This window comes from Heterodontus francisci, chromosome 42 (genome assembly GCF_036365525.1).
Source record: "Heterodontus francisci isolate sHetFra1 chromosome 42, sHetFra1.hap1, whole genome shotgun sequence".
Lineage (NCBI taxonomy): Eukaryota > Metazoa > Chordata > Chondrichthyes > Heterodontiformes > Heterodontidae > Heterodontus > Heterodontus francisci.
In genome coordinates this window covers 18,306,872-18,322,390 of record NC_090412.1, presented here as the reverse complement: position 1 = coordinate 18,322,390, position 15,519 = coordinate 18,306,872, and the positions used below count along the sequence as shown (strand labels likewise).

Here is a 15,519-nt window from a genome sequence, read left to right as displayed (position 1 = left end):
CAGTGGAGACAGAAACAGAGTTAACGTTTCAGGTGATTGGCAAAAGAACTAGAGGGGACGTGAGGAAATGGTGGTGGAAGCAGATTCAATAGTAACTTTCAAAAGGGAATTTGATAAATACTTGAAGGGCTGAAAAATTACAGGGCCATGAGGAAAGAGCAGGGGAGTGGGATTAAGTGGATCACTCTATTAAAGAACCAGCACAGACTCGATGGGTCAAATGCCCTCCTTCTGGAGTGTATCATTCTATGATTCGAGGCATTGGGATCAGGATCCAGTATTGGACAGCAGGGATACAGGTAGTGGGTGAGCGGGGCTTGGTACACGATAGGATATGGGCAGCAGTGTTCTGGGATGAGCTGAGCTTTAAGGGAGCTGTTGGATGACAGCGTTAGAGTAATCAAAACTAGAGGTAACGACAGCACAGTTGAGGGTTTCAACAGGAGATGGCTGATGAAGGAGCAGAGGTGAAGGGTCATGCAGGCCTCCGCTTGCCAAGAATGAGGCATATTAATTTCACCACATGGACATTAAATTTCAAATTGTTGCAGGGAAGAAGAGAAGGCCTGTTACCAGGATTGCCAGACCATGGCTGAAAAAAATATTTACATACTAACAGACATTGAAGGCAGGGAAGCGCATTCTATTCCCTGCTAAGATGTGGTCAGACCAGTTAGTCACATGACTAACCTGCTTGGCAACGTGGGGGTTTCTGAATTGTACAGTTTGAACTGAGAGCCTGCAGAAAGCAGAATGTTCCTGGACTGAAGAAGAGCTCCTGTTTGTCTGTCTGCTCCTATCTTTCTCATAAACCTCTGAATCTACTGAAGACACATAAACCCCAAGAGAGAAAAGTCTCCTACAGCAAACAAGGTTTAAGAAGAATACTGGGCCTCAACGAAAAGCAAGATCTACCTACAATCAAGGACTCTACAGTGAGCTGGAAGAATCGTAACAAAAACTATTCAGATATTGCCTCAAACTTTTCCACTTTATTTTTCTTCTGCTTTTTCTGTTTCTATTTGCATGCGTGCATCGCGTATGCATGCTAGCGTAGGCACACTGTGTATCTGTCGGCGTTAACCAAATTAGAGTTTACGTTTAATAAATTTCAACTTTTCTTCTTAAACCTAAGAAAGCCTGTTTGTGCTGGTTTCTTTGCCTTATAATTGGAAAGCGGTGAACAAGGATTCACCAAGGGGGAGCTGAAAAACATGGTGTGTTTAAAATTAAAACCTGTTACAGTAAGATCAGGTGAAGGCTGAGAGGGAACCCTAGACCTCTTTCTCAACTGGTCGTAACATGGAGGCTTGTGGTCTTTGTGAACATTTGTTAGTTCATACAGTGATTTAGCACTGCAATGTAATGATGCAATTAACAATTTTATAGTGAACCATCAATGTCTTGACCCACCTTCCTCACATTAATCTAAATTACAGTCAGCGTTATAACTGTGTTAATTAGGCTCCTTAAAACGAAACTGACTTGTCGGAAGCAATCACAAGCATTGTGACGCAGCGACAAAATCCTGACTGTATCTACATTTTCAGTGACAGGTTAGTAAGAAAGGTGTTAACATAGGCCAAATGGATAATTAATGTACCTTCCTTTAAAAGTTTTTTTTTCATTCCTCAATCATATTTTCTTCCCTCAACTTTATGAGCAGATTGAAAAGCTTCCCTTCCCTGGTTATTTCACCCTCCATCTGTGATGGTTCTGTGCAAATTCCAATCTTCATCAATTCAGAGATTCAGAGCCAGCTTTAAAACCAGACAAATGAGCCACCCTCATTCATCTTCACTTTTGCTTGGGAGTCACCAGAGCTGTGAATTTGAATGAGTTAAACACTGCTTTAAGAATGGGATGACTTTCTGAATCATCTTTCACTTGAAAATTCTTAAAACAGCTTACAGTGTATTGAGGGTTTCTGAGGGAACTTTATGTCTGAACTCTCATGGGTCAAAATTTTGTAGATCTTTTGCATCAAAAATAAGATTAACATCCAAACCTTCCAAACCCGTGACCTCTACCACCTAGAAGGACAAGGGCAGCAGACACATGGGAACACCACCACCTGCAAGTTCCCCTCCGAGTCACACACCATCCTGAATTGGAACTATATCGCTGTGGCTGGGGCAAAATCCTGGAACTCCCTTCCTAACAGAACTGTGGGTGTACCTACCCCACATGGACTGCAGCGGTTCAAGACGGCAGCTCACCACCACCTTCTCAAGGGCAATTAGGGATGGGCAATAAATGCTGGCCTAGCCAGCAACACCCACATCCCATGAATAATTTTTTTTTAAATGAGGTCTCAAAGCTCTTTAAAACCAGTTAAATACTTTTGAAGTGTAGTCACTGTTGTAATGTAGGGAATAGTGCAGCCAATTTGCGCACAGCAAGATCCCACAAACAGCAATGCGATACTGACTAGATAATTAAATTTTAGTGATATTGATTGAGGGACAAATATTGTCATCAGGGAAGCTCCCCTGGTCGTCTTCAAAATAGAGCCATGAAATCTTCTACGCCCATCAGAGAGAGCAGACAGGGCCTTGGTTTAATGTCCTATCTAAAAGACAGTGCCAGTCTAAACTTAGTACTCAAGTCTCTAGAGTGGGACTTGAATCCACAACCTTCTGACTCAGAGGCAAGAATGCTATCCACAGGGTCACAATGGAAAGAACCTGCATAGGAAATGAAAAACATGAAACACGGAGATGGGGGAACACATGAGAAACAGCCCAGCTCTAACTCCCAGGACTCTGCCACTTCAGTAAATGTTTCACAAAGGTTCTGCTATATGAACACATTTACTTCCAAATTATTTTCTGTTTGGCAATGTCAGATACCAGCTGATGAGGAGGACACTGACCCCCGGGGATGGTAGGGGCATGGGACGGATGAGGAGTGACTGCTCTCATTAGATAGATAGATAGATAGATAGATAAATGTATAGAGAGGGAGAGCAGGAGAGGGGAAAGAGAGGGAGAAGAGGAGGAGAGAGAGGGAGGAGGTGAAGGACAGGGAAGAGCAAGGGAGATTCCAATTTTTTGCTACTTAAATTTCACAATTTTCCAAATATATAGGCTCCTTGAACCCTGCATATTTTTGACAGGATTCAGGGTGTGAAGTTTCTAACTTCAGTTAGTGTTGAATAACACCACTGCAGAAACTAAACTTGTTCCCAGGCAAGATGACTGGTTTCTACTTTCACACAATGAAACGTATCCATTCTGTCTACTAGGACCAGATCTAATCATCCAGCATGAAGGTTACTGACCCATCACTTTAAAAGTCTGTTAAATACAATGGTGCATGTAAAGGATATCTGGTAGGATCTTGCAGTAAAAGCAGTACAAAGAGTGAAAGATCCCAGCAGCAAATGTGCCGACATACATTGGGTTTGGTAACCTGTGACGGGGGAAAATGAACACAGTGTTAGTGTTAATCTGATCTCACTTCTACAATCCTTTGCGGTACAATAGCAATATCTTTGTATGTGCGTTTTTAATTAAAAGTGAGACACCAACCCTCAGGCCAGGATATAGGGTCTGAAACCTGACTACCGCGCACACTAACTTTGATCGGCTGCTGTCTTTAGGCAGAAACCTTGACAACTTACCTTATTTTGGGAGAGAGAGAGGACCCACAAGAATAGTGCGTCACTTTCAGTGCGAGTAACACATTGATGGACAAGTGACATGATATCTTTAATGCGATACACATCACAGCATGTTTGGAAATAAATGAATAAAAATTTGCCGGACATTTTTTCTGAAGGCAAAGCACCTTTAAGAAGACACTGTACCCACTACTGGCTCAGCTGGTCAAGGCAGTGAGTTACTGACCTTAAATGCTGAATGAGTTGATCATAGCCAAGGTGGTAGTTAGGTTGCTTCAACAGTGAGAGGGAAGTTGTATATGATTCCTATTTATATTTGCTGGCCAGAGAGGCCTATGAGTGTGTGTGTGTAGTTGGTATGTGCGAGAGGGTGTATGCTTGCAGGGGAAGACAGTGACGTTGTGGTAATGTCACGGATGTCAGGCTAATGCCTTGGGGACATGGGTTCAAATCCCACCATGGCAGCTGGTGGAATTTAAATTCAATTAAACAATTATAAAAATCTGGAATTGAAAGCTAGTCTTAGTAATGCCATGAAACTATCATCTATTGTCGTAAAAACCCATCTGGTTCACTAATATACTTTAAGGAAGGAAATCTGCCGTCCTCACCTGGTCTGGCCTACATGTGACTCCAGACCCACAGCAATGTGGTTGACTCTTACATGCCCTCTGAAATGACCTAGCAAGACACTCAGTTGTCAAGGGCAATTAGGGATAGGCAACAAATGTTGGCTTTGCCAGCGACACTCACATCTCATGAAAGGATTAAAAAAAACTGCTGGTGTGCACAAGTGTGTGTGCACATGGTGTACGGCGGGACGAGGCTTGACTGTGATGCAACTGCCATGGTTGAAACACCTGCCCACATCCCACAAAGCTTGCATGAAAATGGCCACTGGGGTCAAGTGCCAGAAGGCACTTCCACCTACATAATCACACCCCCAGTGAGGGGTTAACAGGTCAGTGGGGAGGAAAGGGAAGAGAAATTGGCAGAAAAGAGGAAATATAATCGTTCAATATTTTGTCGCTTGTGTGTCATTGAGCACTGCCACCACTGGCATGACGGAGGAAGTGCAGCAACAGGAGCACAGTGGGCATCATGAAGCATGTCCAAAAAGAAAACAAAAATATTTTAACCAATTAAAAATCTTTCAGCATCTAGTGGAGCAGTGCAATTCAATTTTCAGATTCTTAAAAGTGGCTGTGAAATGCAGAATGTGACCAAAGCCCACAATTTCAGGCTGTAAAATACTAGGTGGCATGGAACAACCAGAAACATCCTAAATTTAATCTGTACGGAATCTACTGATCTCAGTCAGGGTGCTCGTGAGGAGACAAGCTACACAACACAAGACTGGGAAGGGGAAATGGTCGGGGGGAATACTAGCTGGAGTTCCTGCACCTAGTCACCATCTAGTGGCCACTTCTACATAGTGCACGTGCAGACAATTGTAGCTTGGCTTACGTTTGTCCAGGATTGCCTTGAAGACTAATTTCCAGGACACTGCTGTGAGCAACCATGGAGAAAATTCATAGCATTAAAATAAAAGTGCTTTTAAAAATGTTCTTTGAACACTTTAGTTTATCAATGAAAAAAAAATTAGAAATGGGGAGGTGGGAAGGCTGGTTGACTTGCATCATCCAATCGGGTAATGAGGAACCCTATTCACTTTCTGATTGGTGTGAGAAGGCGGTGCACAGTGAGGATGGACATGTCAGGTGACTAAAGGCATGAATGTGGGGGCGGGGGTGTTTGGAAGCGGCAGATCATGTGATGAAACCTCCAGGAATACCTCCAAAGAGAGTTGGGGACTCTAGTCTCTATGGTCAAATAGTTTTTTGGCAATCACTATATTGACTTAAAAATGAAGAATGGTTCATTGGGCTGGGTACAGGAGTGGGGGATACCTGGCGGGCTTTTTCTCCCACCAAGGAAGAGGTTGGAACAGACTGTAGCACACCCAATATCACAATGGCCGAGGTGCTGTGACCAATTAACAGCCCCAAAATCATACTTAATTGCACATATATATTCTACGCACAACTTCAATTGAATGCACTTTTGATTTGCGTTTGGTTTCTTCATTGCTGCACTTCCTTCTTCAGGGGTAAAAGGCAGAAGACTGTTCCGCTGATATTATCAATTTGTGTTCAAAGAAACAGCATTTCCCTGCTGGATACTGTACAGAAAAGTCATTTTGAGAAGTTGCAAGAATAGTTTTAAATATAGACATTGGTCTGACGAATGAATCACATTCAAGTTTTTATTGCACAGGATTCTGGGATTTTTAGCGTCAGGTTAACAGTCTTATTCTGTGATTGTGACTGCTTTTGTGCAGAACTGTTTTCCTATGCAGGACATAAAGGCAATGCTATTCCTTATAACCTGGCTCACTGCTGCATGTCACCGAATAAGTCCAAGGCCATTAGACAGTCTTCATTTGAATTCACTTCTTTCAAATTACCTAATAATTCAGATTTTTAGCCTTTTGTGTATTGTTTAATGCAAATTCTTCAATGCAAGAAATGATGTTGGGTTAGCAGGAGTAGAATGGTAATTCTGAGACGCTTCACTGGTCTCTTGGGGATCCTGTGCGGCAGGCTCCCAATGTGACAGCGTCAGACTTTGTGTTATAGGGCAGAAACCGTTCAGCTATGGGCCTTCAGATCTGAAACATGCCCAGGTAGAAGTCATCTTACCTGGAAAGGTGAGAGATACGGTGGTACTGGAAAAAAACTGTCCTGGCAAGAACAGCAAAAGCAACAGCACTGAAAACTCCCCCATATTCCCCGAGGTAGCTAGTGATGAGAAACACGATTGAGCTCAAGACCCCTGGGAGAAGCAGACAGCTGTAGTATAGTCCTAAAAGTAAGAAGGAGATTTCAGTGAAGTTTCAGGGTGCTAAATGTATAGCACAACAGGAGGCCGTTCAGCCAGCATGGGGGGGAATATGTAGCGTAGTGGTTACATTACTGGACTAATGGTACGGAGACATGAGTTCAAATCTCACCATGGCAGTTGCGGAATTTAAATTCATTTAATGAAATAAATCTGGAATAAAAAGTTAGGATCAGCAACGGTGACCATGTAACCACCCGATTATCAGAAAAACCCAGCTGGTTCACTAATGCCCATTAGGGAAGGAAATCTGCCATCCATACTGGGTCTGGCCTACATGTGACTCCAGACCCACAGCAATGTGGATGACTTTTAATTGCCCCCTGAAACGCCCTAACAAGGCACTCAATTGTTAAGGCAGCTCACCACCATCTTCTCAAGGGCAATTAGGGATGGGCGACAACTCCTGGCCTTGCCAGAGACGCCCACATTCTGTGAATGAATAAAAGGAAAACTCTTTGAAAGAGTTATCCAATTAATCCCACTCTACTGCTCTTTTCCCCCATAGCTCTGCAAAATATTCCCCTTCAAGTATTTATATAATTCATTTTTGAAATGTCCGATTGAATCTGTTTCCACCACCCTTTTCAGCAGTGTGTTCCAGATCATAACCACTTAAAAAAAAAATCACCACATTACCCCTCTGGTTCTTTTGCCAGTTACCCAGCTATCAGGGAGAACATGTCCCTTTAAATTAAAAACAAAAATCTAGATTATGCTGCGATGATGGCAACTACATGCCTAGCTCTTTGAAGTTCCAATTCCAAAATGGTGGTCCCGCAAAGCCAGGATAAGTTCAGATCAATTTAAAAAACTCAATTAGAACATAAGTAATAAGAGCAAAAGTAGATCGTACAGTCCCTTGAGCCTGCTCCGCCATTCAATAGGATCATGGCTGATGTTTTACCTCCAACTCCGTTTTTCTATTAAGTCAACCATTTCTCAAAAGTATTGTCCGACAATCTAGGTAAACAGCAATCTTTAGTGAGCAATTTCCAACTGAACTCCAGTATAAACACAGCACTATTGTTATTTAGATTATTGGGTTGATAGACTAGTCGGGTGGAACATTGATCATCCTAGCACCACACAGTTGATTGCAATGTCTAACAGGAGATAATAAAAGGTTATGTGAATTTGTTTTTCAAATGCAAATATTAGTATTTATAATGGAGTGGAATGGGAAACTGACAAGTCAATCATTGGGTTGTCACTCAATCAGCGAGAGGCTGATGTTCGATTAAGATGATGGTTGAAATGTGACTTAACTGTTTACCTAGATTTTAGATAGGGTCTTGTACAAAGCAGTTTAACTTGAGGTGCTTTTATATTACACGAGACCAGGCAATGGACTGGCTCCCCCGAAGGGATTCAGGATTCTCAACCATTGTCAGAGAAATCCCAAACCCCATTACATAAAATAAAGGTCAGAGTCTATCCGGACACTCCAGTGCAGCAGTGAGGGACACCTGCATCATTGGTCAGCAGAGTTTGCAGATCTGATGGTCCAGGTAAATGTTAACAGACCCCTGACATTATCTCAAGAATTCCCCTTGCCTCTTGGGCAAAATTGCTCCCTCATTCAATGCAGGAAATGTGGTGCTTCATCACACTGGCTACTCTGTGTAACATTGCTAACAGAAATGGCTGTTGGATGTACTCATATAGCAATAGGCACTGGGATTCAAAGCCTTTCATTGTGAGAATGGCTTGGAGACAATGTGACATGAGCAGGCACAAAAGAAACAATAAGGATTATGATTAAATATCATCGTAGCTACTGGTGTGCAGAGCTCAGAAAGCTGGTGACATGCTTTAATAATCAAAGCATTTGCTACATCTACGTGTAAAGAATTAAACTGAGTTTAATTAATTACCGATTGGCTCCTTAGGCTTCCCCTTTCGTGGTTCCTTACTGTACTTGTTCAGAAGCTTTGCTGCTTCCTGATGTCTGCAAGATAACATACACAAATATGAAAAACAGTTTGGGAGAATGTTCCACTTTACAAGGAGTTGTGCTGCTGTCTATACTGATCGCTCACGATGGATTTTCTTATATATAAATTGAAGACGGTGTAAAATTGGGATGTTTTAATTTTGTTTGGTTATTTCTGAGATTAATGTCCCTTGAAGATTAGTTCTCCTTTAACCTCTAGCCGTTTCCAACTTTTCTCCTTTTCAATTACAGTCAACATTTCTTTTTTCTTTCTCACTTCTCTATTATCAGCTTTCTGAAGTCACTTATTTAGGATAACGGGGTTGCCATGACACTGGTTTTCCTCTTAGGATTACGGGCACCGTATAAAATGGGGATTTGTTCCCATTTCAGGAAGTTGGGACAGTGTTGTACATCAGAGGCAAGACCCTTTAATAAGATAATTTAGCAGGAAAAGATATCCCAGAAACCCAGATGGTCATGGAATATTCGAAGCTCAGAAATGAGAAACACTCAACAGTAATTAAAAGGAGAGGAGCCAATGGAATGAAAGGATCTCCTTTGCAGTTGGAAGCTCGGTTATCCTTTCAGCTGCTGTTGGGTAAACACTCAAACAATGGGCCAAGGTTTAAGTTTTGGAATAGTTACTCTTTCCCGGCAGTTAATCTATTGCACTACAGCTGTTCTGGGACAAATCCAGGAAATGGATTGTTGGCCATTTCTCTCCCATGTCTGTAAACTATCCAATTACTGGTACTGTAGCGCCTTTCCTGTGGGCTAGCACTTGAGGATGACTCTTGCTGAATGGAATGCAGACAAATTAAAGAAAATAAAGCTTAATGAAGCCCTTCACCATTGGGTAAATTGTGTTCTGCTGAGATTATTCACTAAACTAACTGGGGGAGGGATCGGCCGCTTAGCATCTTTCCCAAGTTTGTGAACCTCTGGCAGATAATAGTGACCCAGTGGCTCACTCTCATCCCATCTGATTCTCCCATCTCCTTCTACCAGGTACCTCTCTCCCCTCCCCCAATCACGACCAGTAATTAACCAGAATGGAGATCTCACTACCTCCAGCTTTCTGGCTACTGAACAATGGTGCTTTTTTCACTGTGAAAACTATTAACATCCTCAAGACTTAATGAATAAATTGGGCCATTGCTTTCTGTCACCTAGATTTGTAACTTGAAGTTGCTGACTTCTCTGCTTTGTGACTGGCTATTTCTTATTTCTCAGCATTAGCGGCATTTTGAGGTTGCTTATTTTGGTTCACCTGGCTTCTGTAAACTTTGTTTCACCCCCTAGGAATTATGAGCAGGTCAGTGAGTTAGCAGCTGGTTCTAAACTTGCCTAGGCCTCATTCTCCTTTAGGAAATTGCAGCCTACAAACGACAGTTGGTGAAACTAGAGAATGAAGGTTTAACTAGTTTAACCGACATCTTCCTGCCTGTTATTGTAGCACAGGCTGTTTATTTGAAATGAGTTAATGATTGCTAAAATACTAGACAGAGGTAAGTCATATAAATGTGTTAAACCCACATCACCAACCTGTTTCTTGGTTAACACCATATTTGGGCAACGAGTTGGTACAATGCTGAATCTCTCCTGCCAGCCGGCCAGACACTTTTCAGGCAGCACCACGCCACCCGATTTTCACTTCACCTCTTGAGAGATACAGGCCCAGCTGCCCCTCCCTTAGTCAGCTCAGATTGGGAGCGTTTATGAGTCAAAGACAAACCTGTGTGTTTTTCCTTGCTTTGCGAGATCCAGTGGAGTAAGCCCATCCTTGTTTTGCAACTGCAGTATGGAGAAGCCAGCTTCCCTCATCAGCAGCCAGCATATGGCTGCCGATCCCGTGTGAGCTGCCACATGCATGGGAGTCATACCCCAAGTGTCAGTCGCTTCAACTCTGCACCTCTGTGTAAGGATATAGATTATTAGTGCAAGGCACTGTGAGAAACCGCTTCCTACTTCAAGGCATGCTCCCCTCGGACATAAGACTAAGAACTATAAGGAAAGGCCTTTTGTACCTGAGGCAGTTTTGAATGCTTCCAGTTTTGACGGCTTCTATCTGTAACGGACTGAAAATCTTGAGCTGTGTTTCTCAGTGAAAGGCAGTAAGATTTTCCCAATTCCTGTCATGTGATGTCCAAAATGGCGCTGAAGCACACAGAGCAAGAAGGCCTCAAGACTGATTGCTGATGAATGTTGAGTTCCCGACCTTTGAATTCTACCACTAGGCCTCCTTCTGTTTCTTTGTTTTGTTCAAACCCATCACTTATCTCCCAGCTTCCAGCGTGCGAGCCCATTTGGCCCACCATGTCTGACGGCTCCAGAACGAATCCCGCACTCTGCTCATAACCTTGCTTCAAATATTAGCCCATTCTTAAAAGATGCAAGGATCACAGCCTCAAATACTCGATGTGCTTCAACGACCCTCTGTGGAAAGACATTTTCCCAGCCCTCCCCTCACTCTCTTACTGGCCATTTTAAATTGATGATAAGATGACAGGTTTTTTGCAAACTGAAAGTCAGTCACTGGTCAAACACCCAAATTGTCATTTTTTTTTTACATCGAATGTAGAGCACAGAAACAGGTTATTTGTCCCAGCTGTTCCATGTCAATGTTTATGGTACACAAGCGACTCCTCCTACTCTCCTTCATCTCACCCTATCAGCAGATCCATTCCTTGTTTTTACATAGCTTCCACTTAAATGTGTTGATGCCATTCGCTTTGACCACTCCTTGTGATAGCACGTTCCACATTCTAACCACTCCCTGGGTAAAGAAGGTTATCCTGAATTCCTTATTGGATTTATTAGTAACTATCTTATATTTGTGGCCCCTAAATCCCACGCAAGTGAAACATCATCTCTACGTCTACCCTATCAAACCCTTCATAATCTCAAAGAGCTCGATCATGCCAACCCAGATTTGTACTGGGGGCGGGAGAGGGGTCGGGAAAAAGCCAGTCTAGAGGAGAAAGAGACTGCTGTCCCCTTATATTAGAAACATGCCCTCTTCTGACTAATGGCCATTAAAGGGATCGATCTGTTTTTTTTTAGAGATACAGCACTGAAACAGGCCCTTCGGCCCACCGAGTCTGTGCCGACCATCAACCACCCATATATACTAATCCTACACTAATCCCATATTCCTACCACATCCCCACCTGTCTCTATATTTCCCTACCACCTACCTATACTCGGGGCAATTTTTATAATGGCCAATTTACCAACCAACCTGCAAGTCTTTTGGCTTGTGGGAGGAAACCAGAGCACCCGGAGAAAACCCACGCAGACACAAGAAGAACTTGCAAACTCCACACAGGCAGTACCCAGAATTGAACCCAGGTCGCTGGAGCTGTGAGGCTGCGGTGTTAGCCACTGCGCCACTGTGCCACCCTGATTTTAAAATAAATGCCATTAGCTTAATGTGCATTATTAAAAAAAAATCTCATCTATGTTGACCAGCGGGGAGAGAACCTCCAAAAGAGGGGCCAAGCAAATCGTTTCTTCTGACATCATTCAGCATAAAGTAACTTTTAAGAGGACAGTGGTTAAAGGTCAGGGGTTGCTGTGAATCAGTTCAAAATAAATGGAGTCCGTCAAGAGCAACTCTTAACAAGACAATTTGGTGTAATTGTGGCATTGGCGGCTGGGTAACAAACAGAGTGCTGTGATGAGTACACAGTTTGCAAGTGGATCGCTGACAATACTGATACAGACTGTGATGGTATGAATTGGAAGGCGGGTAGAGGGATTATGGTAGTTGCCAGATTGAGACCAGCCTTGTGTCAATTCTCCCCACTGTACAGCAATTGATGAAACCAAGCACGAGCTACTGAAAACTGAAACACTCCAGCACTAAAAGGAATGTTCTTGGTTACAGGGCTATGGGGAAAGAGCAGGAGAGCGGGACAGTGGGCTGAATGACCTCCTCCTGGGATGGGAGCTCCTATAATTGAGCAAAGAGGGCCGATAAGTACTGGCTAAAACCCGTTCTCGGTACCCCTTGCACAGCACATATCTCCCCTAATATAATAAAAGCAAAATACTGCAGATGCTGGAAATCTGAAATAAAAACAAGAAATGCTGGAAATACTCAGCAGGTCTGGCAGCATCTGTGGAGAGAGAAGCAGAGTTAACGTTTCAGGTCACTGACCCTTCATCAGAACTGGCAGATATAAGAAATGTGAAAGATTTTAAGCAAGTAAAGTGGGTTGGGGCAAGAGATAACAAAAGAGGTGTTGATAGGACAAGGTCACAGAATAGCTGACCAGAAGGTCATGGAGCAAAGGCAAACAATATGTTAATGGCGTGCTGAAAGACAAAGTATTAGTACAGATAGGGTGTTAATGGACTGAAAACTGAAAAGCCACAAGTGCAAATATGAAAAAAACAGTATCTCCTCTACTTGTCTTCTGTCTCTAAGGCCATGAAAGGATTTGAACACAAGGATAAGAATTTTAAATTTGAGGCACTGCTGGAACAGGAGACAATGTTAAGTAAAGGAGCGTATAGGAAGATGTAAGACGAAGACTTGGTGCTACACCAATTAAAATAGCCTTTTCTGAAAGTCTGCTGGTAATTTGCATGAACTCTTGTATTTGAAGAACTGATTCTATATGTATAGCACACAGAGCAGCAGAATAGGAATCCCTTCATATTACCGAGTTCCTAATTTCAGCCCCATCACTGTGGATACCGATTAAAGACCCGATCTTTCCTCACGTAGAATCATAGAATGAGTACAGCACAGAAGGAGGCCATTTGGCCCACTGAGTCTGTGCCAACCCTTTTGAAGAGCAATCCAGTCAATCCCGGCACTTTTCCCATATCCCTGCAATTTTTTCACCTTCAAATATTTATCCAATTCCCTTTTCAAAGTCATTCTTGAATGTTTCCACTGGCCTGTCAGGCAGTGTATTCCAAATCTTAACCGTTGGGTAAAAAAGGACTTCCGGAAGTTGCCTCTGGCTCCTTTGCCAGCCTCCTGCAGGAGGAAGAGGCGAATGGGGAATAGGGAAAGGTATTGCCCCCCTCAACCCTCATCACTTGTGCATCTTCCCCACCCCCCCCCCCCAATCCTGGGCAGCAATGATGTCAGTGGCGTTTACGTTTGCACCCATCATCTCCCACATCGGAGAGAAGAGAAAAAGGGTGGGAATTATTGGATAGACAGGGCTTCAGGTCATCCAGGGAAAACAGTGCACGTGCTATTTACTCGAGAGGTCAATATTACTTTCATTCCCACTCTCTAGCTGTCAGGGAGCAGGGAAGATACTTAGGAGGAGGGGAAAATGGATTCCAATACATGCTATTTGAGGGGTGTTATCTGTGTCTCCATTGCCTGTAAATCTCCATTCCCTCCTCTCCCAAACAAAACCAAAGTCAGTGTTAATCATTCCCAGACCTGCTGATAATCTTCTCGGGGAGTTTCAGAGTGGGCCTTTGTGTGGGTGCGAGGAGCCCTCTTCCTATTGAAAGGTTACTCACCGAGTCTCTCAGCAAGTATTTAATGACGTCTTCATTGCCAATCGATGCTGCAATGTGCAGGGGACTCTGCGAGAACCTATCCAGGTCATGGAAGCTGAAGTGCCCCATTTCTTCGAGGTAACGGATGGCGGCTCTGGAGACAGAAGCAGTGAGGTGATGAGCTGAGGGGAAGGGAGCCAAGACCGACTCGGGAAAACAGGTGTACAGCTACAACAAAAACAACAACTTGCATCTGTCTAGCACGTTTAATGTGAAAAAATGTCCCAAAGCGCTTCACAGAAGCATTATCAAACAAAATTAGATAGAGCCCCATAAGATATTAGGACAGATGCCCAAAAAGCTTGGCATTGAGGTCGGTTTTAAGGAGTGTCTTAAAGGAGGAGAGAGAGATGGAAAGGTTTAGGGAGGGAATTCCAGAGCTTGGGGCCGCCCAGAGGCAGAGTGATTAAAATTGGGGATATGCAAGAAGTCAGAATTAGATGAGTGCACAGATCTGTGGGTCTGGAGGAGATGACCGAGATAGGGAGGGACAAGGCCGCAGAGGGGTTTGAAAACAAATATGAGAATGTGAGAAGTGAGGCATTGCTTAACCGGGAGCCAATGTAGGCCAGCGAGCCACAAAGTGTAAGACTGGAATTATGGGTAGGCCAGACTGGGCAAGTTCCCTTCCTTGTTGGACATTACTTTGGTTATGATGACAGTCTGGCTGCTTTCACAGACACTCATTTCTGGTGACGGTCCACAAATGGATTGAATTCAATCTGACAATCTACCATGGTAAAACTTGAACTCATAACCTCTAGGTTGCCAGTTCAGTTCCACCATTCTCAATTCTACTCATGCCTGTGCCAAAAGCTGCTTTATGATTTGTCCTTTGACCATTGACGCTGGGGGTGATATCTCCCACATCTGGTGGCCACCTCGAGGTAAACCTGCCTGAATGATTTAGACTGGGGGCAACAAAGACCCATTTTTGCACAGGGTTGTCCTGGCTGCTGCTGGTCTTGATGGACTCGGTAAACACACTGAAGGAGTATCTTCCCATTGGCAGCATTGTGACGGAGGGAATATTGAGGGTGGCCCTTTGCCTTTGCACCAGTTCACGAGGCGAGCTGCTCCCCCTCAAACACAGGTAAGCTGGTCCTTTTTTTTACACTTGCCAAGCTCAAGCTCGCATTCCCAGTGCCCCCACCACCCCATCCTGTTTCCCCCCCTCCCCCCAAACTACCCACAGCCCTGAGTTCATGCTGGTACCTCCTGTCCCTTCTAGTGTGAATGCTGAGTTTCTTCTGCTCCCTACCTGTAGTGTTTATACTGCCATCCTCCCTCCCCACTAACCCTCAGTTGATGCTGACTCTTCCCTTCTTTCTGTTGCTCCAAGGCAACTACACCCAGCTTTTGCTCCCCGCATTACCTTCTCTCCAATCCCATCCATTTTCCCGCCTCTCCATTCCCATCCACTTCCTGCCACCACTCTCCAGTCACACTCCTCCCAGAGTACGGCTGCTTTCAGTGGGCTGGGTTCCTCTCTCCCAGGTGATAATGGCAGGAAGCAACA

The 15,519-nt window shown here is 43.8% G+C and overlaps 1 protein-coding gene across 1 annotated transcript in view; it reads right to left on the bottom strand.

The window, feature by feature from the left end:
* si:ch211-223a10.1 (uncharacterized) overlaps positions 1 to 15,519 on the bottom strand; it is a 38,079-nt gene that overhangs the window by 8,259 nt on the left and 14,301 nt on the right. Inside the window, exons 4-8 of the mRNA XM_068020687.1 lie at positions 13,962 to 14,094; positions 10,201 to 10,379; positions 8,404 to 8,477; positions 6,328 to 6,490; positions 3,332 to 3,414 (exon numbers count right to left, since the gene is read on the bottom strand). Coding sequence (XP_067876788.1) covers positions 3,332 to 3,414; positions 6,328 to 6,490; positions 8,404 to 8,477; positions 10,201 to 10,379; positions 13,962 to 14,094 — 632 coding nt within the window. The remainder of the gene's footprint in view (positions 1 to 3,331; positions 3,415 to 6,327; positions 6,491 to 8,403; positions 8,478 to 10,200; positions 10,380 to 13,961; positions 14,095 to 15,519) is intronic.